General features: G+C 38.2%; 1 protein-coding gene and 1 non-coding gene across 2 annotated transcripts; both read right to left on the bottom strand.

Annotated features, from left to right (window-relative positions):
- Nucleotides 1-807: 807 nt before the first annotated feature.
- Nucleotides 808-26,009, bottom strand: LOC122736627 (carbonic anhydrase 2-like). Its single transcript, XM_043978967.1, has 7 exons — nucleotides 25,814-26,009; nucleotides 24,420-24,617; nucleotides 12,103-12,221; nucleotides 9,157-9,249; nucleotides 5,700-5,762; nucleotides 4,764-4,919; nucleotides 808-1,612 (listed from the first exon to the last, which is right to left on the bottom strand). The coding sequence occupies exons 1-7, from the start codon at nucleotides 25,851-25,853 to the stop codon at nucleotides 1,490-1,492; spliced, it is 792 nt and encodes a 263-aa protein (XP_043834902.1). The 5' UTR covers nucleotides 25,854-26,009; the 3' UTR covers nucleotides 808-1,489.
- Nucleotides 12,388-12,498, bottom strand: LOC122737685. The gene has a single exon (XR_006354491.1). It is a non-coding gene; the product is annotated as a U6 spliceosomal RNA (small nuclear RNA).
- Nucleotides 26,010-26,862: the final 853 nt, after the last annotated feature.

Here is a 26,862-nt window from a genome sequence, read left to right as displayed (position 1 = left end):
CAAAAGTAGAATGGGCTTCCTTGAGAGGTGGTGAGGTCTGCATTACTGGAAGTCTTCAAGTGGGAGCAAGGTGACCCCTTATCACAGATCTTGTCAAAAGGAATCCTGCTCAAATATAAGTCAGGCTAAAGTTTAGAATCCCAGGCTTTAGAACTGGAAGGAATCTTAGAAATCACCAAGTGTCTAAACCCTCATTTTATAGACAAGACAACTGAAGCCCAGAGATATTAAGTAAATTGTCTGAACTTATATAAATAGGAAATAGCAGAACTAGGATTTGAATCCAGGCCCTTGGATTACTTGACCTATGAGATCTTTTCCAACTCTGAGATCTTTCAATTATCAGAGAATTACCATGTCATGTTTCTAGAATGAACATCTTTGAAAATGTCCTCTAAGGACAAGGACCATGACTCTGTACATCACTGTCACCTAGGAAACATAAGCACTCAATATTTAAATAATTGTTGTTCCATCATCACTGTGTTTATGATAATTTTTTTTGCTTTCCAGAATCATAACATTATAACTTCCTTCCCAAGCAAATGTATTGACCTATTCCACTCTCATGAACCTGTTGATTGGACGTGAAGCTATTTTGGTCCTCCTTCTCTCCCTGGCTGCTTTTGTCATAGTCACCTCTTCTTTTTCTGTGATTATTTTGTGCTTCCATTCAGGGATAATAGCTACAGTTCTTAGTGTACCATATAAACAATTTACTTTATTGTAACACGTAAGTTGCAAGGAAAAAAAAGTTCTCCTTTTTTACCCATCTGCTGAAAGCATAAAGAAGATTATAAGCCAAAATATAATTATTTATTTTATTAGCCAACATATATCTAAAATACAATATTTTTTCTTTAAGTTATGGTATATATTCTCTGAATGGAAATATAATCTGTATTATAACTATAATTAAAATGTTTTATAGATAATACTTAATTCAAAATTCACAAAAACATCATCCCTGTTTAAAGATCACATGGCTACAAACATAAGAATTTTTAAAAATTATATTTCAGTATCTTCAATGCAACTTTTCTTGGAATCACTATTATTAGCTCTGCCTTCTTACAGTTTATATTGATGCAGTTTAATCAGTTATTGGAGGTTTGTCTTCAACTCTTCTGCTTTGCTATATTTTAAAAACAGCTTTAGGGTTTACAGCTCTGGGCACTTGTGTGCCCTATCACACGGGGAGGAAGGAGCGATTCTACTATTCCTTATCATTGGTTCCTTGTCACAGAAAAAGCATTGCTATCACCAAAGCACCAGGTCAATGTCACCTTGCCAAGCACTGCACGTGGGTCTGCACTTGTAGGTTATTGGGTTCACAGATTAAGAACATTTTAACTTGGTCTATAACCTTTTTACATTTTATGAGGAAGAATATCAGGTACAAATACAAAAGGACTGAGACTAGTAGAGATGCTGCCAGTGTACGGACTGGTTTGTGCTTAGCTAGAGGCTCATTTTTCTTTAAAAATCATCATTCAAAAGATCTTCTAATAGTCCTGCCACAGAGGGGCTGAACAGGCCGCCAATTGGACACCATGTGTTTCGCAGGACTTTCACCCGCAGAAGTGAAATAAAGGCTGTAGAATTTCTCCATCTGGAAAACAAAAAGGAAGCATTCATATTAACTTTCACCTAGGTATTCATGATATAACTCAAGAATAGAAGACCTGAGTTCAAATCTGGTCTCAAACACTTGATACTTACTAGCTGTGTGACCTTGAGCAAGTCACTTAACCCTCATTGCCCTCCCCCCCCCCCAAAAAAAAGGAATAAACTGGGCTACCAGTAGCTGTAGGCTCCAATTTCCACAGGCTTCAGAACCTTTTCTGGTAACTGCACAATCTCCAGTAACTTGTACTTAATGGCTACTTAATAAATATAAGGTTTTTAAAATTAAATTTTGTATTGTGGACTTAATCAGAGAGCAGTAAAAAGACTCGTATAAGAAATGTGAAACTTTTTAGTTTGCTTTTAAACAAATATATATATACATATGTATGTACAAGTAAACAAAACTTTATTATATATTTAAAATGAATATCAAGTTGTACATAATAGATTTTCAATGTCATATACAATCTTTTTAATATGCTAATGTTTTGAAAATGCTTGTTTTATTCCATAAATTAAAAACAAAAGAAATTTTTTAAAAAAGAAATTGAATATCTCATAGCAACTAGTATGCACTTTCAAATACTGCTGCTAAGAGAGAAGTGTGAAAGACCTAGGTCCAAACTAAAGGTCAGTTTCTGGTGGGTTCAGACAAGTCACAACTTTCATTCCACAAGGCAGCTGTGATTAGGTCTAGTCTAGCTTTCTGTTTGGAGCACAGGCTTCTGACGTTGCCAGTGACTATTTGGGGTTCACATATAAACTTGCTTCAGTTCACTGATCACAAACATCTACAACAAAAAAGCCATATCCAAACAGAGGGCTTCCTCAGCTATCACCATTCTTCATAAAAAAAACTTTCCATTTTTCACCACCCAAAGTATAAAATCTATCACAACAGGGACTGGGGGCAGTGGAAGGGCTATCTTGACTCCAAAGACAATGTTCCTGAGATTCACACCCTTTCCCCCCTTCCTCATTGTGGGTAACACCCTTCCACAACAACGTCAACTATGATGAATTTCATGTTGGTGGCCCCTGGAAAGTCGTAAAAATTTCTGCTATAGTAGAGAAAAAAAATAACCAGCACAGAAATTATATAAAACTTTGGTGAGTTATTATTACACCATCTCATATCATTCTATTAGTTTGATACAAGTTTAGAATATAAATATTTTTCTAGGCTGTCCATATATTCACAGAGCAATGGAGGAGTGGGGGAGAAAGACCTGGCATTGGAGTCAGAGGCCTTGGAAACTGCTACTTCCTACCTGCCTGACATTGCTTGGCATCCATTTTTCTAGTCTTCAGTTTCCTGACCAGTAAAATGAAGGCATCCATCAGACTAGATGACCTTTAAGGTTCCCTTGTAGCTCTGAACCAATAATTCTGTGATTTTCTATTTCCAAATGCATTTATACCAGGAATATGAGGACATTTATTAAAAGGAAAACTATTAACATAATTTATTGTATTAATAATAAAAGTTTAAAAAAATCATATGATTATATCAATAGATGCATAAAAAGCTTTTGATAAAACAACACTCATTTCTATTAAAAACAATTGAAAATATAGGTATAAATGGATTTTTCCTTAAATTGATAAAAAAGTATTCACTAGGCTTTCTTGCCATTTCACCCTCCTTTCACAACCAGGTTCAGGTTGAGCTCACAAAAACCCCTAGAGAACCAGGATCCTTTTCTGTATGGGTCCCAGTCCCACTCTCAACTTCAGGTTTAAACTTCTCTCACAGCAATCACATAGTTTGATCCAAACCTGTGATTTCAATGGTAAAGGAAGAGAACTTCCTGTGAGGAAATCCTCTTGATGGGGGGGGGGGGAAGGGGGGAATGCAAAGTGACACCTGTTATATAACTTAGTGTTGGCTAATATCTCTTTGTCTCTGCTCACAGAAATTCATGACTGGCCCTTACTTTTCCCCCAGCCATTGACCCCAATTTCCCTGAACTCACCCATTTAAGTAATTCCCCAAGTTCTTTTGTCTTTTTTGCCTAACTTTATGTTTAATAAATTTCTAACCAACTGGGTACCACTTGATTTCTACCCAGATCATTCTGGGGTTACTTTTTTTTAATAAACTCCATTTTTTCTAATAGATCTAAGTTTCTGCTTATCATACCCCTTGCATGGGCTACCACATGTAGACATTAGGATCATTACTGAAGCTACATGAGCTGACATATGGGGAACTTCCTTCCTATAGAAAGAGAAGCAAAGTCCTAGTGACCATCAAAGCAAGCGTAAAGGCCAGGACAGGTCAGAAACCTCCATTTCTCTGGAACATCAAAATCGAAGGAACTGAGACAGACCAGGAATCCGGATGTAAGAAATCCAAGCAGGAAAGATCAGTACCAGATCAAGCAGGACAAAGGAAGTATCAGCAAGCTGACTCTTTTTCTGATTCAATCTGTGTCACCGAAGCTTTGGCCCTTTATAGCAGCTGCATTCCCTTCCTATTCCTCCCATCCTAAACTCTGCTTCCTGTCGGTGTTTTAATGGCCATGATGCAGCTCCACCCTCTTACTTGACCATGGTTACGAACTCAGACACCATCTTTCCTGTCAAATGACTTCACGGGGTTATGTTGGTAGAAAGCACCTTTGAATTCTGGGAATGGCAATTGAGTCCTACCTTCCCCTCAATGATCTCTCCTCAGTATTTATACATTTACAGTCATGCATTTAATTGAAAGATGCAGAGAATACAAGATCCCACTGTGCTTTTTTGTTGACTACCAAATAGCATTCTGTTTTGGTGGAACAAAATGTGGTCTTAAAGGTCCTCCTCCCACAATGCTCTCAGGCTTATGTCAAAATCATCTACAAAATGAGTGATTTTGTATCTTCTACACTCTGATTATATGCTCTGGCCTTAAAATATATTTATGCTTCCAAGCTTATCTTAAAATATGTATCAGTCTTTTGTAAAGTTACCAATTATAACATATCAAGTTACCAACATAACATATATTTTCGATTCTTTTTGTAAGATGCTCCTCTAGATCGAAACTACAAACTTTCTTCAGATTCAGAGATAGCTGTTTGTTATTTATCAACAAAACTATAGTTAACTTGTGTTATATAAGCAGATTTTATCAATAAGAAGCATACCTGTTCATTGCTCACAGAAATGGGCTTTTGTAAGACAATCCAGGTCACACATTCCAAGAGAGGAGGGGTGGTCAGTGAGCCATTGTAAGTATAAAATTCCATGCTTTCAGGTAGAAGACATATTGGGTCAAAGTCAGTGAAGACTGCATCTTTACCCTTAAACAAAAGAAAACAAAATATTTAAAATATCATAGACGGAGCATATTCATAGATACATAGCTCTCCTTTGGCAATGATGCTTATTAAGGGAAGGTCCACTTTTACTGGGAAACTTAAAATTAAGAAAGTGAACAGTACATTAAAATATGGACTGATTTCATTTAGAGAGCATGATTTTTATTTGAGATGTCTGTTTCCTATCTTGTCCTCTAAAATAACCTTTTATCTTTCCCACTGGGTCATCAAATAGACTTTATCCAGTACCTACACCTTAAGACATAGGAGACTAAAGTAATAGGGAAGGAAATAGTTGCATATGTCTTGAAGGCAATATCAAGAAAGAATGGATCATAGTGGTAGAAAGGAAACCTAAATACTTATTCAACCCTTCCACAGATTAGAATCACTCTAGGACCTTGAGATAAAGGAAAGTTGGTCTGTGAATCCTGGGAACTAAAGTTTTTAAGCAAAGTCTTCACCTTTATTGTAACTGATCAAAACCCTGCAGGTCATATCTAAAACAGATGGCTAATTTGGGAATTTTTCTGAAACCAGATAAAGCAGAAAAAAAATCTAATGGAGGGCAGCTAGGTGGTGCAGTGGATAAAGCACTGGCCTTGGATTCAGGAGAACCTGAGTTCAAATCCAGCCTCAGACACTTGACACTAGCTGTGTGACCCTGGGCAAGTCACTTAACACTCATTGCCCCACCAAAAAAAAAAAAATCTAATGGAGTACCAACAAATATTAATGTGGCACCAAAAGATCTCATCTTACCTTTGTTTCAATTTTACTGAGAACATTGACGACTTTCTCAAGTCCTGAGTTAGCACTTCCCACCTGTAATATGATACATACAAGAGAATATGGTTTGTACTATTCCAGCTTCAACTTACCAGCCCAATGTAATGGAGAGAAAAAAATTAGATTCATAGAACACCAGACCTGATTGTTTAACAGGAGTTTCTTGTTGCCTTTTATGAACAAACAATTTTGGCAGGTGTTTATATAGCCCAAAGTGAAATGGAGACTGGCCAATTATACAATTAAATCTAAACATTTACTTTCCATCTTGAATCGTCCACTGTGATGGTATATACTAATCAAATTATCCTGTGAATTTGACAAAAACTTTTTCTACTTTTTGAACTGTTTGGATATAAAGAAGATAATTGGGGTGAGGGGCATACAATGTCTCAATACAACTATGACAAGAGAAGAGACCCTTGAATGCAGTCAAGGATGAGAAAACTCCCTCTACCAATCTAGGCCTAGCCCATCTCTGCAAATCTTAGAGAGATCCCAAGATACCAAGAGGTTATGTAACTTGCCCTCTGTCCCAGAGCCAATATTTGGCAGAGGGAGGAACTGAACCCAGGTCTTCCTGGCTCCAAGACCAAACTCTCTATTGTCTATGGCACTGAGCCAACTGCATGATTCCAAACATCAGCAAAATATGAAAGAGATCCCATGGCATGACTGCTATTTTAAAGTCAAACTGTGTAATTATTGAGAGAATTTACATGTAAACTTCTGATGGAATCCAAGCAGTAGATTGTGAGAAAATAATTATTAATAATGGATTTCTAGGAGAAACCCAGACATTAATTTTAGCTACTCTCCCCCTCCCCCATACCGGAAACCTACCTGGGCACCTTAACAAAAGGAATGCAGAGGGGCAGCTAGGTGGCGCAGTGGATAAAGCACTGGCCCTAGATTCAGGAGGACCTGATTTCAAATTCAGCCTGAGACACTTGACACTTACTAGCTGTGTGACTCTGGGCAAGTCACTTAACCCTCACTGCCCCGCAAAAAAAAAGAAAAAAAAAAGAAAAGGAATACAGATTGATTCTTCTGATTAGCTAGGGGAAGAAGCACATCTAAATGGTTGGAATTTGATCTCTAGATCATGTCAATCAATGGAGCTGAATGATGCTAACCAATTAGCTTAGATCAATGTAGCTTAGAGCAGCCTCTACCAAGAAGAGGATAAAAAGACTGGACCATGGGGGCTTGCTCTCTTCTTCCATGGACTCTTTTTTACTTTCCATGAGCCCTCTACTCACCCTCTTGGCTCAATATGCTGGGCCTGTAAGCCTGTGACTAGTGGGGAAGTCAGGAAGATACATGGTCAATACTTTAATAACATGCAATATTAATTAATAATAAATGTTTACTGCCCAAACTGGTACACTAGCCATTAATATATACTTTAGTAATATTTTAGAAAATCCAGTCTAGTACCCCAATAATTTAAATAGCACAAGGTGATAGCAGAAGGAGCACTGGATCTGAATGAGAAGACCTGTGACTTACTCCATCAGTGTGACTTCCAGAAAAAGAGTGCCTTAACCTAGGGGGCATTTAGGTGGCACAGTGGATAGAGCACTGCCCCTGAAGTTGGGAGGATCACAGTTCAAATCTCACCTTGGACACTTTCTATCTGTGTGACCCTGGGCAAGTCACTTAACCCCCAACTGCCTTAAACATCTGAGGCCATCTCCAGTCGTCTTGATAAGTATCTTGCCCCTGGACTCAGATGGCTCTGGAGGAGAGAGTGAAGTTGGTAACCTTGCACAGCCCTCCCTTACTTTAAAAAATTCAATTCAGGGCAGCTAGGTGGTGCAGTGGATAGAGCACCGGCCCTGGAGTCAGGAGTACCTAAGTTCAAATCCGGCCTCAGACGCTTAACACTTACTAGCTGTGTGACCCTGGGCAAGTCACTTAACCCCAATTGCCTCACCCAAAATAAATAAATAAACAAACAAACAAACAAATAAATAAATAAAATTAATGAAATTCAGTGCAAGTCATGATATCACCCCAATGTCATGGTCCTCTTCGGGAACAAAGGACGAAACAAAACAACAACAGCCCTTAACCTAGATAATCTCTCAACTCTAAATGCTATTAATATGTTTCATAGAGAAAATGCTCAATCCAAAGGCAGTCCTGGATCTGACCATAAATTCAGACATTAAAAAGAATCTGAAAGGAGGGCAAAAGATTTCTCACTTATGGACTTGTTTCCTTTCCATTCAAGTCCTACTTTGATGCACCATGCTGTGGAGGTGACACTGAACTTTTGAAGGTTATGCCTAGATAGAACAGGCTCTCCCTAAGCATATATGGAGAGTCAGACAGCCAATAAGCACTTACTGAGCCTTTACTATGTACATTGCTCTGTGCTAAGCACCAAGGATACAAAAAGGGGTGAAAGACAATCCCTGCCCTCAAGAAGCTCACAGTCCAATGGGGGAAGACTAGAATTAAACAAACATGTACGGACTATTAACAGGATAAACAGAAATGAATTAACAGAGGGGAGGCACTAGAACTGAGGGATTGGGAAAGGCTTCCTGAAGAAGATGGAGTTTTAGTTGGGACTTGAAGGAAGTCAGGGAATCTGAAAAAGGTATAGTGAAGAGGGAGACCATGCAGTATGGAAAAACGTGTTACATAGCAGCATATGTATAATCTATATCAAAGTACTTGCCTTCTCAAAGAGGGTGGAAGAGAGGGAGGGACAAAGGGAGAGAATTTGTAACTGAAAAATGATGAAAAGTGAAAGTTAAAAATGTTTTACATGTAATTGATAAATATAATACATTCTTTAGAAGAAGGATGAAGAGGATGAAGAGGAGGAGGAGGAGAAGGAGGAGAAGGAGGAGGAGGAGGAAGAGGAGGAGGAGGAGGAGGGAGAGCATTCTAGGTGTGAGAACAGCCAAAGAAAATAACCAAAGCCAAGAGATGGAATGCCCTGTTCATGGAATAGCAAGGAGGCTAGGGTCATTGTACTGGAGGTGGGACAGGAGAAAGGGGTAGATTAAAAAGGACTTTGAATGCCAAAGGGGATTTTGTATTTAATCCTGGAGGCCATAAGGAAGCCACCAGAGTTTATTGATTGGGTGGTGCTCCTTCTAGGAATGGCTTATCATCAAAACTGCTCTCCAGATATTTCCAGCCACAGCAACTAGTGAAGATTAACTTTTAGGGCAAAAGGGGACAGGTTGTAATACACCTCAGTAGAGGGAGTACCTTACACTGATGAAATCATAGATCTTTTGAGGTATTTGAAGGAAAGAATTGGGTACAAAAGCTTTTAACATTTCAAGCATTTATTAAGCATTTTCATTAAATCCTCTAACTCATGGGAGGTAGATCAGGGGAGCCTGCCCCTCCATAACACTACAGTGATCAATATATTTCAAGAACATTAAACAAAACAACTAACCTCTAAAAGGATCCCAATAACAGCCAGTCCATCATCCTTGGTCACAGCAACCTTGAAACTCTCATATTTTGTATTCCAATGAACCAAGTGAAGCTAAAACCATCCAAGTATAAAAACACAAGAGAGTTAGCAAAATGAAAGTTTAAGGTGATTTTATTTAATAGCATCTTTCTTTATGAGAGGATTTTTAGGCTATATGTAAAACAATATTTAAAGAAAAGAATGGTGCAGGTAACAGATACTTTTATCCTATAAAATTATGTTCCTTGGTTGTTATTTAGTAATTCATTAATTTATTCAATAATTTAATAATTTCCTAATGTAATAGCACATGTTATGCATCAGGCCCTATATTAGGTACTGGGAATTCAAAGACAAAAACTTAACAGTTCTTGCCCACAAGGCACACAGGTACTGCAAGTGATGAGGGAGATAATTTAATTTAAAACATAGACTAAATAAATACAAAGTAATTCCAAGGAAGAGAGCACAAATAATTGGGAGAACAAGGAAAGGATTTATATACACTTATTCTTTTATAAACATACATCTTATCAACAGTAATGATGAAGAGAAAAATCACATTTTGGATATAAATTAGACTACTTATTTCTCTTTGAAAATCAAGAGCTGGACAGAATATTTAATCAATCACTCAACATTTATTAATGGTCTACTATGTGCTAAGTGCTAGAGATATGAGACAGTCCCTGACTTCAAGGAGCTTACAATCTAACAAGGGGGATAATATGCAAACACATATGTAAAGCATATCATATTTAGGATAAATAGGAAAAAAAATTAGTAGAGGGAAGGCACTAGAATTAAGAGGTGTTGGAGAAGGGATTTACAAGAAACTAGGGAAGTCAAGCGGGTGGAGCAGGAGGGAGTATTCCAGACATTGGGAACAGGCAGAGAAAATGCCCAGAGCTGAAAGTGTTTTGTTCATGGAACAGCTAGGAGGCCTGTGTCACTGGGTAGAAGAGTATATGTCAGTGAGTAAAGAGTATGGAAATTGGCTAGGTTATGAAGAACTTCGAATGCCAAACAGAGCATTTCATAGACTCAGTACTGGAGACAATAGGAAGCCGCCCGATTAAGTAGGAGGGTGACATGGTCAGACCTCTGCTTTAGGAGAATCACTTTTGTGGCTGCTTGAAGGATGGAGTAGAGTGGGGAGACACTTGAGGTGGACCGACCCAAGAGCAGCTATTACAATAGTCCAGGAGTGAAGTGATGAGGCCCTGCCCTTAAGTGGTGGGAGTATCAAAGGAGAGATGGAGTCGTTTTTGAGAGATGTTTCAAAAGTAAAATCAACAGACCTTGGCAAAAGATTGGATGTGGGGGAGGGGTGAGAAAGAGTGAGGCATCCAGGATAATTCTTAGTTTTAATCCTGAGGACGGTGTTGCCCTCTGTAATAAGGGGGGAGTGGTGGGGCAGGAGGGTTTAGAAGAAAAAATAATGAATCCAATCTTGGACATCTTGAGTTTAAGATGACTCCAGGACATCCAGTTCAAGATAGCTAAAGGGCCTTTTATAGATGAATTCACCAAGGGCCAGAGAGATGAGCAGTTTCCCATAGTCACAGAGATAGTAAATAGCAAAGCGAGGATTCAAACCCAGGTCATCTGTTTGCCAATAATAGCTAAAATTTATATGGTGCTTTAAGATTTACAAAGCACTTTACAAATATTATTTGGCTCAGTCCTCCTAACAACCCTATGAGGTAGGTGGCACCATATTGCTATTTTATAGATGACAAAATTTAGGCTAAGAGGAGTTGTGATCGCTCAGAATCACAGTTGGTGAATGTCTGTGTGAGAAATAAATATTTCTCTCATGTTTAATAACTAATTACTGAACGAGGACCATGGTTTTCCCCCTTTTTGACTAATCTAATCAGAAGGGAGAAATCCCGCTCATAGTGTCTGCTCAGACAGGTCTGGGAAGAGTTGATTTTCCTTTTTGTCAAAAGGGGTGATAGGGAAATCGATGTCTCTCCTTAAGTCAAGATTTGGGTGATCCAAAGTCCCATACCCAAAGACTACCATCTTAATATAACCCACCTTCTATTATGATGTTCATTCTCTTGCTGACCAATCAGAATTGATTTTCACCCTCTGATGCACCCCCTTTTCAAAAGATTTTATAAAGACCAAAGGTTCAAAAGGTTCAGACTCTTTGGCTTGGGAGGTGACAGTGAGTCTGTTATCATTGACTGCCTTCTAGATACAGTCAATAAGCCTAATTTTAATTTATCCAGAAACTCAGTCTCTAGGAATTTTTTAATCATCATATCTGAGGCCGGATCTGGACTCAGGTCTTCCTGACTGTATGTGAAGGTAGCCCTTATGTACTGTGCTCCTGGCTGCTTCAGTCCAGCCAACCTCGTTTCAGGCTTCCTCCCCCAACCTTTGTGAAGTAATTAAAAGTAATACAGCTTTTCATTGTGATGTCACAAACTTTTTTTTTTTTAATTTTGATTTATTTCTTAATAAGGAAGAAGTCTTACTCTTCTAATGCGAAGGTCTTTTGTAAGAGATTTGGAAGGGCAGGGTTGGAATAATTTATGAAATTAAGTGAACTAAACAGTCATGTAGTGAGAATGAAAGATAACGAACACAGATGAACAGTGGGTGCTGCACTGCTTCCTCCACAGTGTCAAAAGATTTAGAGGAATGCCCCGTCTCCTTCCATCCTCCAACTCCCCCAGGACAGCTGGTAGATTTGGGGAGGGGGAAGGTGTAATTCACAGGAGGATACCAATAAGAGCTATACAGGTGGAGGAAGCACAAATGACTTTCAGCATAAACCACTGGAGGCAGTAAACATACCAAAGAAATCACAGATGCACTGAAGTATGGAAGTTTAAAATGTTTTAATAAGATTTTTAAAAAAAGCTGTTTCTTTAATATGCATTGATTAAAAGAAAAATACTTTCCTACCTCAGCTGCATATTGCTTTCCATCCACAATGTGCTCAGAGCCCTGGCTCCCACTGCAGCCCCAATGAAAATGAAATTGGATCAACCTGTAGTTCTCAGTCAAGGGTCCTCCACTTAGCACTGAAATTCAAAAGAATCATGTTACCACCCATAATAAAATCCCCATGCCCAGACTGTAGTTATAGTGCAAGGCTGACTTTGTTGTTTGTGATGCTTCTATTTAATGAACAAGAAATTCAGACTCAGATTAGTTCTACTATGCTGAATTCATGTTTGTGTTTGTTGTGTTGGGTTTTTTTTTTTTATGAATTTGCGTGTCATCCTTGCACAGGGGCCATACTAATCTTCTCTGTATCATTCCAATTTTTTTTTTAGTATATGTGCGACTGAAGCAAGCATTTTGTTTGTTTGTTTGTTTGTTTCTGGGCAATGAGGGTTGGGTAACTTGCCCATGATCACACAGCTAGTAAGTGTCAAGTGTCTGAGGCGGGATTTGAACTCAGATCCTCCTGAATCCAGGGCCAGTGCTTTATCCACCGTGCTACCTAGCTGCCCCTTGTTGTATTATTTTTAAAAAGAAATCACTCAAAATTCATTTATATGGGATACTTAAAGGCACAACTTAACTCATAAAATAATATTTAGTTTATCCTGTACTAAAAATGGAGCCGGTTAACCATGTTTTCCCCTACTTAATTGCTATATTAGTAAATCAAGTCAATTATACTAATTTTGCATTCACCTCATTCTCATTTTTGTTTTGTTTTATAGATCTTTGGGAGGAATTTCATTGATTCCTCAAGGAGAGTGGTAACAGAAAGAAGGGGATAGAAAGTGTTTGATCAATTCTGGAATGTTAACCCAGGCTACATTTTAAGATATCTTTTCCTTGTTCAATATTACTATGAGTATTACCTGAAATTGTCATATCAGAGGGCATCTGGGACAGATTGGGGAGGGGTATTCCAGTTTGGACTTCTCTCTCCAAGCTAGAAAACCACTTCAACTATAGATTTAATGTCAAATTAAATAAAACTGTTTCTGACAAACTGGTCCCTAAACACAGAATATTATATTAGCATTAATATTTTTAATATCTTTTTTCATCAAATGTAAGGATTCTTCTTTGCCCAGAATTCATTGAAGTGATATCAATAAGGCACTAAGCCTTCACACACTGAAAATAACTAAGATAGAACACTTTTTTGTCATTGTTATCTACTTTAATGGAATTTAGGTATAAATTTCCATTCGTAGGAGAGCTTCTTGCTTGATCTGAATTGCTACTGAATAATACTTCAATCCCTAAGAAGGACTGGAATTTAAGAATACCTTGAAAGATCAGGCTTTATCAATTGAGAAGTACTTTTTAAAAAAATACATAAGGCAAAGAAAATACATCTCAGATGAAAAATTTTATATATATTTTTGTATCAAGTGATATTCCTGGTCCTTGTACTGTTAAAGGATCAATGATTTTTATGGCTACTCTTCACAGATGAAGATCCCAAACTAGCTTTAACAGCAGCTGTGACTGGAAAATTCATCCCTGTGAAGTCAATCTAATGATGGGTCTTTCCAAACATGGTGAAGTTGTGTCTTGTGTCATTGGTCCCTGATACTGTAAAAAAAAAACCATGAAAATATAAAACACTGTGGCTGTGAATGAGGGTTAAATGACTTGCCCAGGGTCACACAGCTGATAAGGGTCAAGTGTCTGAGGACAGATCTGAATTCAGGTCCTCCTGAATTCAGGGCTGGTGCTCTATCCACTGTGCCACCTAGCTGCCCCTTGTGGTTCAGAATCTTAAAGTGGTCTTGCAAAACAAGAGAAAAAAAAATGTATTAACAGGGCCACCTTTGGGGTCACTCTAGTACTGCCAATCCCTGCCCCCCCCCCATGGGAAAAGATGAACATTTAGGCCTTTAAGATAGATCATGAGGAGCTCAGTGTAGCCTGGTGCACAGTTCACCTTCAATGACACTTGTTAAGAATAAATCTTACAAAGGAAGAAATTCGAAAGAAAGTAAACCCCAAGTAATGAAATTCTTTGAAAAATATCCTAGAGGCAATTGAAAGTGGGTCTGGAGAATGTGAAGAGGGGTAATTCCTGGAAATAAAGTTTAAGGAATCCACAGCATAGAGGTAATAAGGAGCTGAAGCCTGGAGGGTGAATAAGAGGTAAGAGAAGAGGATGTTGGGGAATACCCTTTTTGAAAGGGCAGGGAAGGGGACAAAGTCAGCGAAGGAAGCAGAGAAAGCAGTTGGAGGAAGAAGTAAAACCAGAAAAGTATACATCTGAAACTAAGGGAAGATCCTATGTCCACCTGCAGGGAGGTCTGGGAAGATGAGGACTGAAAAAAAAAAAAAAGCCATTGCCTTTGGCAGTTGGGAAGGTCACTAGAAGGGAGGGAAAGGGGATACATGTTTTTTAAGTACCTACTTTGTGTGGACACTGTGCTAAGTCCTTTAGAAATATTATCTCATTTCTTATCACAAATGTCTCATTGGAGACATTTCAAAGGGGGTTTCAATCAAGTAATTAGAATATCAAGAGGCTGAGAAGATGACACAGAGGTAGAAACACAGGATTGACTTTTTCCCCAAAAAATAATTTGGCAGGAAAAAAGAGAGAAAAGGGATAGAGTAGGAGAAGAAGATAAAAAGAAAGCTAATTTGGATTTGGGAGGTCTAACTAAACATGTTTTCTGGAAGGTTATTGAAAGAGCCAGGGCAGTAGGATTGAAAATGCAAAAGAGAAATTTCCTCTTGGAGGATGAAGGTCCTAGAGAAGTGATGTGGAACACAGGTGGAGGGATTGGCCGGAGGGACCTCTGTGACCAGAGGAAAGGAGCACACATAGTAGTGATTTTAAGGAACTGACTGGAATCTCTGAGGATTTATCAAAACAGGGCCAGGGCAGCTAGGTGGCTTAGTGGATACAGCACTGGCCCTGGATTCAGGAGGACCGGAGTTCAAATTCGGCCTCAGACACTTAACACTTACTAGCTGTGTGACCCTGGACAAGTCACTTAACCCCAATTGCCTCACCAAAACCAAAACCAAAACCACAACAAAAACAAACAAACAAACAAAAACCAGGGCCAGCCCAGAGCTAAATTGTTAAGTAGATACAATTCTGTCTTCTAAACCCTCCCACCTCTTCTGAGCCTCCCCTCCCTACCCAACCCTCTTCCCCCTTACTTTCAGGCCTCTCTGTTTCTGTTTCTCTTTCTGGTCCTAGACTTAGGAGGAAGACCTGTGTTCATGTATCACCCCATCCTCTCTCAACATTCTCTCCCATGTCAAGATTTCCATGAACAATGTCTCATTTGTCTGGGAACCACTATCAGTTAGCTGTCAATTATACATTATCAGAAAAATTATCACTATTCTTGGATGACAAAACTTTAGGGATCCTTTGCTTTTCTTTGTATACCCCGGGCTTAGCACAGGTCCTGGCTATAATAGTTTCTTAATAAATGCTAGTTAACTGACGGAAGTATTGGACTCCATCCCCTCTCCCAGGAAAATATGCATTTTAACTGAGACAATTTATTCATAATTCAAAGGAATTTTCCCACAAGGCTTTCTCCGGTACTCTCCAAATGACCCTACTAGCCAATCTACTCTGTTTACAATGGGGGCCTTTGAATTATTAAAAAAATAAAAAAACCTATAGGAGAAAGGGAGTGAGATGCAGTAGACTAAGGGCTATAGCTTTAGAGTCTGCCAGTCCAGGGCTCAAGTCTTATCTCCAATACCTACTAGCGAGCAGGCGCGCGCGCGCGCGCGCGCGCGCACACACACACACACACACACACACACACACACACACACACCACTCTCTAGCCACTCTCTAAATCAGGAAATTGTCATTGTGACGTACAGAAAGTTTTTGAGATGCTGATATCCTACAAGAATGAAATCTCCAATTCTGACAATCCTGGCCCTCCCCTCTTAGCCACTGCTGGGAAGAAAGGTATCCTGATCCAGCTGGGGTTAACATGATTCTTTATAAACATGAGTGTGGATATGTTCTCTTTCAAACTCTATCTCTCCAAACAAAACAACTACAGATAACAAAAATCTATTATAATCGGATTGGCCTATAAAGGAGACATTATGCCTTTTCCTCAGCATCAGTTATTCTTCAAACTAATATATATATATTTCATAAAATGCAATATAGTTTTAAAAATTACTTAAAGGTTAGCTTTCTGAAACATACAATATAATAATTTGTTTGTTCTTAAACTGATGGATTAACTGGTCATTATATGGGAATTCTGTTTATAAATATCATGATGTTACCCCCCATGAAACTAACACACTTAGATGGCATACTGACATGTCAAAATTAATTAAATGAGACCATGTTAAGCAGCTGACTCAATCAATCTTCCTTAATTCATCTAAGCCTTATCCCCCCACCCCACCCCCCACCCCAATCCTGTCAGTCTTTGCAGTCTTTGGTTCTAAGTTGAATAAGCCTTGTTGCTGGGTTTTTTGTTTTTGTTTTTAACCTGTGTGTGATTTTCAAATCCTTGTCCATTTTTTTTAATTTAAAAAATCAGTAAATTAAAAGGTAGTGAGTATCATATCAATTCAGAGTTGACTACATTAATGTCCTAAGCCAATCAGGTTCAATAATTAGACACTTTTCTGTGCCTATCTGTTGTAACCAGGAATCATTTTCAGAACAAGATGCTCTGGGTTAGAAAATTCCCTCCTGTCTTAAGGACTTTTTGCAACTAAGAAAGACCCACAAACAAATGCTTATAATTTAATTGATATAAGTTCTACTTTTGCTTTTAATTCAATTGATTGTTTCTTAGAAACTGTTCTTAAATTTGAAGCTGAATTAACAGCAGCTGGGGTAGCCAAATCGTGCCATGAATTTTTCTAAAGGTAAATTAACATAAATTCTGAAACTCACTTTAAAATTACTGCTGGTCCTTTCATTTAAAAAGAAAAGAAAAGAGGGTATTTGGGTTAAAGGCAACAGAGCACAAAGCACATGCTTCTTTGTTTTTCTGACCAAAAAATACTATTCTGGCTACTTGATGAACATTTTCTAAACTCTTTGTCATTTCAGAGAAGAAATATTTCCTGGGGACAGGAAGAAAGGGAAGAGAAAGAGACTCTATTTAAAAATAAAATCCAAGAGGCATAGTTAAAAACAATCAGCAAATCAAGACAGGAATACATACAAATGAGCTCCCTAGGAGGGATGTTGAACAGAGGATGTGACTTTCTACCTTACAAAGGAATGAGATACCTCAAAACTTAATGCAAATTAAAACATCAGCACCAAAAACTCCAGCTTGACCCTAAGGGTGACATGTAATTTTAGTGTTTTAAGTATTTGGTAAGTCCAAGAATACTGCTGAGTAATTCCTACATATGAAAGATCTAGTGTAGTAGATAGTATATAAGGAAATTATATACAATCACATACCAACAATACAAATTAATGTCTGATTAGTAGAGTATCTGAATTCTAAAAAATAATAATAATAAAGCTGTCCATAAATAAAAAGTAAAAAGTAGAGTTTTGTTTGTTTCCCTTCATTTTTTTCTCCAGTTTTCTGGTACATAAAAATAAACAAACAAAAAAATACATTCTGATACATTCATCTAAGGAGGTGAGAAAAAATTTTAGAGGGGAAAAAAATTTACGGTTTGAGAATGTTTATTAGGTTATTATTTAATTTTAATTTCTAAGGAATGATAAGGCAGAAGAGCACTGAATTTACAGTAAAAGAATTCAGCCTCAATTCTGGGTTCTACTAATAACTGTGGACAAATCCCTTTAGCCTCTGTGTACCTCAGTTTCTTCATCTTTAAAATGATGAAATATAAATAGAAATTACCTCCAACTGAGGTCTCTTCCAGCTTTTAATATAATACCCATTTATCTATCTAATAATGAGATTCTAAAAGTAAAATTGGCTTCAAAAAAGGCAGAGGGAAGCCATTATTATTATACCCCAAAAGGCTGAGCTGAATTTTCTTTTCTCTATAGGAGCCAATATATATGCAAGCACACACATAGCCTGTAGTATTCTTGTGGTCTTTCTAATTTCTGCTCAAAGCACAGTACTATGAAAAATATAAAGTTGTACTTAAATTGTTCACCAAAACAATGGGTTATTGTTTTGGATTTGGGCAGCAATCTTTAGGATTTTTTTTTTTTAATAGGAAATGCTTTCTGGATGGTAAGGGCAACTTTGTAAAAACGAAAATGTCAAAATAGAAGTCCTGTCTCAAGTGTCCTACTAGATAACATCAAGAAGGTGGACTAGCGTTTGGTATAGATATGTCTTTGACATTATAGATATGGTGTTGTATAGTGGTTAGGTGCTTAACATAGGTTTGTTGAAAACCACTAACCTCCAGACAGAAAGCAGGAGATATGTGTGTGTATATGTATATTTGTATATGTGTGTGTGTGTGTGTGTGTGTGTGTGTGTGTGTGTGTGTGGCTAATGTGGAGTTTTGTTTTGCCAGACTGTAAATATATAGAGTGATTTTTTTTTAAATTAAATTATTCAAAATAGATAATGGGAGGAACAGGCTATTTTTTAAAAAATACTTATTTGTAAAATGAAAATAATAAACTTTTAAAAGTATGTTAAATTGAATTGAACTGAATTCTTTATAGCAGTGAGTGATTAGCCTGTCAATCTCACTATAAGAAAAATGGTCATAATTTTAAAAAACAAGAAAAACTGATCAACAGAAATGAAGTCTTTGATATGGGCATAATGAACTAAATGATTAGTGCATTATGATTAATAAGACAAATTACTGTGTAGTACTATGTGTCCCATATTAATGTCTGTACCACAGGTTTAAGATCTTCCAGAACCTTCTTTATCTTCCTTATTAAGGCTGAATGATTCAATGAGATATTTGGAAGGAAACAATCAACAATTCAGAACAAGTTTATGAGTATACAATGCTAACTTGGCACATTCACTAGTGCCTGATCTAAGCAGTCTAATATGGTTTCTTTATAATGACTAATGTAAAAATTGCTTAATTTTACTTTTTTTTCTCTTGCTCTTGAAAACCACAGGTTACCTGGCTCAAATAATTAAAGTTTCTATCCAAAGGCATTCACTAACAGAAATTCATATTTTGATTCAACAATGTGGACAAAATCATTTTACAAGATTAGCACTTGGCTTTCAATTAACATGTGCTTTTTTACATTATTAATAAACTACGTGCAAAATGTCCTCGAAATAAAACTTTTAACAAAAGATCTCAAATTGGATGGAATCATTTTCAAGAGTTTTTTTTAAATGGTCATTATAACTGGATTAGTAATTTTTCATTAACTTGTTTTTTAAAGGAGTTTATAAGATTACTGAATAATAGTTTTAACCAGAACTTCTGATTAAAGCTTATTAATTCCAGTTAAAAAGAAACATAGCAAGCTAAACCACCATAATAAAAGTGATTAAGAATTAAATTTTGTTTCAACCCTCAGTCACATTAGTTATTTTTAACCTCTGGTTTTTCTGTATGCAGTGTTTAGAGAATAGTGAAAAATTGGAATCACTGAAAAGTTCTCTTAAGTTCGAAATGTTACTGTGAGAATGAAGTGTGAAGGTAACATGATAAAGGAAGCAAATGAAGTAGAGTTTCTAAATGCAGGAAATGAAGACGTACAGGAAATCTAAAAATGTTCACACACCATTTAAAAAATGCCTCTTAACAAAAGGGATGTTTATAATGAGTTGTGGTATTTAAAAAACTCATATCTGGTCGAAACAAAAAAAAATTATTCAACTACTTTAAAACTTGGAAGTCTTTTTTTAATCACTCAATTGACTAAGCATACGCCAAGTAAAGCAATATTTTTTTTCTGATAATTTAGACATTTGGGCATACACGCAACACATAAATAATTATTTTAATAATTTTAAGGAAGATTTAAGAGACAAATACAAACTATATTATGATTCAGATGAATCTATGCAACATCATCTTCACAATACCAGTCCTCAATGCAATAATCTATTGCTGGTACAGGAATTTCCTAGAGAATTCCAGACGTGACACCCTCTGAATTGTGCCTAAAACAGAATAGATTCTCAGTTCCATACAAGGTCTACCTTATATCTAAGAAACCACTCCTCTTGTTGGCATGATTGACTTTTACTTTGATGGCCCTCAATTTCTCCTTTTGCTCCTGATGCTCAGATACATCTACCTATTGTGTTTCCTTATATATGTTTTAGTGACATTTCTTCTTAATGGGATGGACAGTCCATATATAACCATATGGCCCTTAATACACCCGGTCTCATCTTCTAAATGGCATAGTTACCCTAATAAGTACCACCAATGAGTTATTAGCTTTATAATAGAGTAAAATAGTTTATTTGCCAACATGTTACATTTATTTAAAAATATTCATGAGTTCTAAATTACAGTTATGTAAGATGTTTATATAGATCACTGGCAGATACATAATCTTAGCAGAATGTTCTTGATCTTACTGCTAATGTCTATTAGTTATTATTGCTTTTTTAGCATGAATCCCTTAAGATACCCAATGAGTCTAGCGCTGGATCAATTATTATTGTTGTTGTTATTATTATTATTATCAACAACGACAACAACAAAAGTTGTGATTTCATTAGTGTAGTATAATGCTGGTAAGAAATTAATGTGGGTCAGCAACTTTTTGTTTTGCAATTTAAAGAATTATTGTTGCCTGGGCAATTGATAAGTTAAGTGACTTTCCCAGGGTCCTAAATATATTACATAAAGGCAGATGCTACAGTGAAAAGAGGGCCAATCTTTGAGTCAGAAAGAACTTGACTCAAGTCCTATTTCGGACACATATTAACTATATGACACATAGATAAGCCAGTTAACTTCTCAGTGCCCCAAGATAACTTTGTAAGAGTATAAATTACTGTATACACAAAGTTGGGGGCAGCTAGGTAGCACAGTGGATAGAGTCAGGAGAACCTGAGTTGGAATCTGGCCTCAGACACTTACCGTCTTAGCTGTGTGACCCTGGGCAAGTCACTTAACTTTGTTTGCCTTGGTTCTGAAGAAAGAAGTAGCAGGATCTTACTCAGGGTCCCACAGCTAGGAAAGTGCCTAAGGCCAGATGTGAACTCAGGAAGATGAGTCTTCCTGACTCCAAGCCCAGCACTCTATCTACTGTGCCAAACAGTGGGAGTCATTAAGCAGCCACCATTTATTGAATATGTATAAAAGGTTAAAAAAATAGCATAAAAAATTTGCCAGGCTTCACTGCAGTGCACTAAATGTGCTATTTTAACCTACCATAATCCTAAAACAATTAATAATTAACAGAGTAGATGTTCAAAGGAAAAGACCAATGGAAAAAACCAGAACATACGAAGGGACAAGTCATCTAAAAGCTAGATACCTTAAAAATTGTATTTGTAGATTTGTAGACAAAATATTAAAAGTATTAAAGAAGCATTTCATTTTAGCATTATAAATATTTTATAATTTATTGACTATTGTAAAATGTAAAAACCTACTATGAAACATTCTTATTACCTTATGTTCGAAAAAATGGTCACTATCAAACGGACTCCAAAGAGAAAAGAAGTCTATGATTTTAATTTACCACCTGTCTGGAAATAAATATAAGAAAATGATTTGGGTAATCAGAAGCCTGATATTCCTTAACTGCTCAATACATGACAACACATCTCACAAAAATATAAACTTTTAGTCATTAAAATTTGAATGTGTATGAACAGTTAAATAACTTCCTACTCTGATCTTCAAGTAGCTGTCAAATTTGGCCAGGCATCTTTCAGTAAAGTGTGCTTTACACATGTATCATATGGATTACTAGACAATACGTGCTATTATCTAGAAGGTTAATAGCGTGTTCAAATTTGACAGCTGTTTGGAGAACACAGTAAGGAATTAACTTATCTAATTCAGTATACCTAGATATACCTAGGATCTATGGCTGAAAAGGATCTGAGAGGTTATCTAGAGACTATCAAATGAGATAACATGTACAGCAACTGAGGCAATATAAATGCTAGCTATGATTAGGGTTGAAATACTTCATTTAACAAAAACTCAGAAAACTAAAGTGACCTTCTAATGTCAAACAAGTAGTAAGAATTAGAACTGCAATTTGAACCCACAGATTGTGGTTCCAAATCGAATGGTCTTTTCTATCAAACTACTCTAGTATATCATAGAAAAACACAATGAATATGTGTGAGGAGTGTGTATGTGTGCGTGTGTAACATTTCTATCTGACAACCAAAGAGCTTTACCGAGTTTTAGTGAATACTTCTGTACTTATCCCTTGCCCTTCTACCTTTGAGCAACTCAACAGCTTCCACACTTTAGGAGCTTATTTCAGTGCTATTTTTTTTTTTAGGCACTTTCTCTCAAAAGGATACTTTTGAGATTATACAACAGTGCTTAAATGCAGCATTCTCAGACAACTTCATCATGAAATTTCATAGTATGCTTTCTATATCTACACTATTCCCCAGGCCTCTGGCCCTGATATAGACTTTCATATTCTATGATAATTGCAAAGACATTCTTTGCCTGGTAATAAAAATAGTCTTCTCTATTCAAAATTCCTCAATTTTAATTGAAATCCTAATTTACCAACCAACTAAATGCAAAATATCTAAAGACTCCTGAAAAAAAGATTTTTTTTTAAAAAAAGATTTTTTTTAAAAAAATCAAAGAGTTTCCTATAGTTTATAAATGCTACTGAATATAAAATATACCTATTAAAATAAAGTCTTGTCATTAAACAGACTGTTAAAGTACTGGCTAAAATCATTGGGTAGGTAGCGGAAGGGGGGAAATATGTCTTTTCCCAATCTTCCTCCTTTCTCCTTCCCCTTTCTCCACCCCATCCACTTTAAAAAAAAAAATGATTTAAGGTACAGATAATTTGTTTCCCGAAGCATTTGCTACATGACAACACAAAAGAACTTAGGAAAATAGGGCACTGACAAGTTAAAACAGCCAGTATCCAAATAAGAGTGCTACTGTCTCTAAATTGGATTGTTTCCCTGTTGAGAGAGAGAGAGAGAGAGAGAGAGAGAGAGAGGGGGGGGGGGGGGGGGGAGGGGGGAGAAGGGAAGGAGACTAAGAGAGAGAGGAGGAAGAAAGAAGGGGAGAGTAAAAAGGAGGAAAGAGGAGGTGAGATAAGAGAGAAGGGAAAGAAGAAAAGGAGAGGAGGAAAAGAGGAAGGGGGAGAGGGAGAAGGAGGAGAAGCAGGAAAGAGAAAGAGAATATTCCATTTAGCAGAACAACTGTCAATTCAAGAGTAAACAAACATTTATCAAACACCTATGTTTGTGCATTGCTCTATGCTGGAAACTGTAAGAAATACAAATTATAAATTAAAACTATTCATTTCTTATAAACAAATACCTACACCACAAAGGAAATGCAGTAACTATTTTGTCAGGAATATCCAATATGTGGCATGTTCCCATATATAAAAAATATCTAAGTTTAGGTGCAAGTGATCTGCATATATGATAGGTGTACTGCTACTTTTTATCAACCAAGACCAGAACCCAGACATATTGACAAATGATAATGTTTCCAAGAATTCTGAAATTTGCTAGATTGCCATTTGCCCTTCTCACTGCTGGTTTGATAAGATTACCACGCGTTCTCAAAGTACTTTAGGCAAGATTATAGAATTTTTTAAAGTCCAATATTTCTAAATCTAAATCTTATACATTATATATACAATGCCATTAATTTCTATTTTGCGGTTATTTAGAAGGAAAATAAGTTAGCCATTTTACTTTGGGAGGAAAATATGCCAGAGGCCACAATTATCCAATCTAAAGCAGCAAGTATTTATCAATCCACTATTATGCTTAAGTCCAGCTTTGGTAGTTGGTGGAGACACAAAGACAAAACAAACAAACAAAACCAACCAATAAACCAATAGCCTGGGGGGAGACAACATGTAAAGAGGTATGTATAAGCATACTAATTTAAGAATGAGAGTATTAACTACTAAGGGGATCAACCAAACAATAGATAGAGCAGCATTTATTGAGTACTTTTTTGGTGGCCAGAGCTTTGCTGGAACTGTTAAAGGCTTCCCTTAGGAAGCCTTTTAACATAAGCTTACTTCGAGGGACTTTTCAGTAGGCTATTTTATTTTGTTTTTTAAACTGTCTTGGATTTCTTTTGATTGAAAGGACTGAGATATCAGAAGCTCTCGCCTCTCTCCATTCCCCACTTACTCTTCTAAACTGAAGCTACTCTTATAGACAGTGCACATTTCAAAAACTAACCTGATCTATCAGTGGAATCATCAAACTCAACGTTGAAAGAGTGACCATTGTTGACGATCCTCTTAGCTGCACCAGGGTCATAGGATAATTTCAGAGGTTTCAGAGAACTGTCATACTCCGACTGACTGAACGTAATTTCCACAGGAGACTGTCGTGATCCACGGGCAATAGGAAAAGCCTTATACCAGAATTCTGGCCCTATGATGAGAGAAGAGGCACGTGTATCTGTTAAGAGAAGAAAGTACAAAGGCCAAACCCACCCGAGGAGAACAGAATGTGCAACTGACAACAGGTCACTGGAACAAGGTAGACCAGCTGACTGAGGGGCTGGAAGGCAGATCTGTAGATCAGCTATCTGCACTGCCTTTACCTTTTGCAAACCTTAGAGACTACTTATTTAATTTGGTAATAGCAGTAATTACATTTGCCTGCACCTCTAAAAAAAAAGCATTTTCATATAGTATCTCAAAGTGTTTTCAAATGCATTATCTCTTTTGATTATGAATGAAAGGGCATGGTTACTGAATCCAAATGCCGGGCTTTGGTTCCTTTACGGGTCTGGAGACAAATTGCCTACCCCCTCTATAACTCCACACCGCTCTCTTCCCCCTTCAAAGCTTCAGAAAACCTAAAGTCATGCACCAGTTCATTTGGATCCCTAATGAACCCTTAAATTACAAAGTGGTAGACAAGAAAGGAAAACTCTCAGAAACACACCATAACGGAAATAAACCAGCCAGTAGGAAGCTCTCCTCCTACACAGAGCAATGGGACAGTCCTTGGGAAAAGATCTGTGAGTCACAGACAGCGTGGAGGACGTGCCGGCTGTCTCTTTGCCTCCCGGGTGAAAACAACGCCCGGCGTTCCTTCAGATTACTATGTTGGGGCTCAAATTCACTGAAGGAACTTTCACCCATCCATCGCTATTTTACAAGGAAAGGGGTGGTGTAGAAGACGGAGCAGGGTTTTAGGGAGATCTCCTTGTCCCACCTCCCTCTGTCTCTGCTTGCCAAAGGCAGGGCGGCAGGATCATTTGGTTCTCGACAGTACCCGCCGGTTGCCCAGCGACCCAAAGGGAAACGTGATAGTGGATAGGGGACTAAGTCCCGTGCCTCAGCTGGGAACCCAAGGCAGGAGGGAGGCTTGGAAAGCGGGGCGCGCCCGGGAGAATCCCCATGTGCATCCTAGCCTCGAGCATTGCAAGCTGAAACCTGCCCGTAAACAGCAGGTGCAGTGCGAGGAGCCCAGCTGCTCCAGCCCATCATTCATCCTCTCAGGATCGTGATGGGCAAAAAACCCTTTGGGGGTTTTGGGGCAGAGGAGGGGTTTTTTGAAGGGGAAGGAAAAGGGCAAGGAAGTCGATCCTTCCCTTCTACGAGAACGCTTTCACTCCACGTTCAAGTCTGGCTCATATCCCATATGCTGTTGGGACATGGTCTTGCAAGCTGCCTCAGGGTTTAGGAATTAGCTCTTGGGTTGCACCTCTGCACTGCTTACAGCAAGCCTGTCCCCGGCTCTTTCTGTGATGGACTTTTATAGGCTCCCGCCAACTCCAAGTCCCTTTGCGACCGGGGAGGGGGGGGGTTTGAGAGGGAGAAGGGAGGAGATGGTTGTGAAGGTGGGGGGTAGGGGACACCGGTTGACTTGGGGGAGGGGGAGGAGGGGGCAGTAGTTGGGATGGTTATCTCCGGGGGCTAAGAGCCTGGTCGGGGCGGCTAGAGGGAAGGCGTGGAAAGCTCCCCCTATATAATCTCTGACCCGCTCTCCCGTCTCTTCCTCTCCTTGCTGGCCGGCTCCCTAGTTCTTTTGGTGCGCTGAGATCTCCCTCGCACCGAGCAGCAGGTCCGGGCTAAGGATGGAGAAAATAGAGCCAGGATTCCCCGGCCTTGCCTCAAGCACCCGAAGCGCTGCTGCAAAGGCAGCCGGGGAGGATAGCAGGAAAGCGTTTACATGCACCCCATCCCCCTCCCTGCGGTGGTTCTCTCCGCTCCAGACCCGGTGCACCCTATGCTTTAATTTTCCCCCATTTAGAAACCCCTTGTGACATGGTCCTGCGTCAGGGAGCTTCTTGGCCTAGACCTGCTACTTCGTTCTGTCCGGGGGGCCACAGCCGGGAGGGTAGAAGCATTATTTCGGTGGCCCCGGGGCTGTAGAGCTGTTAGGAGCAGTGTGACCTTGGGGCATGTGGGGATACAGTTCTTACTGCCTTAAGAAGTGCTGCGCTGCCTGGGGCCGGAGCAATGTAAGTTGGCGCTGCCCCCTGCTGGGTGATCCCGGAATCCTGAGGGGGAAAGGGCGACATTTCTGAGCACTGCACACATTCCATAGCCGCTAAGGAGATGAATTTTTCGGTATTTGAATCCAACAGGATTTCACACAATCTCTCATCCCAGCTTCTTTTTAAAAATTTGTTGAAATCACTCGTCACTTTCTTTGGCGCCCC

Source organism: Dromiciops gliroides, chromosome 1 (genome assembly GCF_019393635.1).
Source record: "Dromiciops gliroides isolate mDroGli1 chromosome 1, mDroGli1.pri, whole genome shotgun sequence".
NCBI lineage: Eukaryota > Metazoa > Chordata > Mammalia > Microbiotheria > Microbiotheriidae > Dromiciops > Dromiciops gliroides.
The sequence above is the reverse complement of the archived record's forward strand: the minus strand, read 5'-3'. Positions and strand labels throughout refer to the sequence as shown.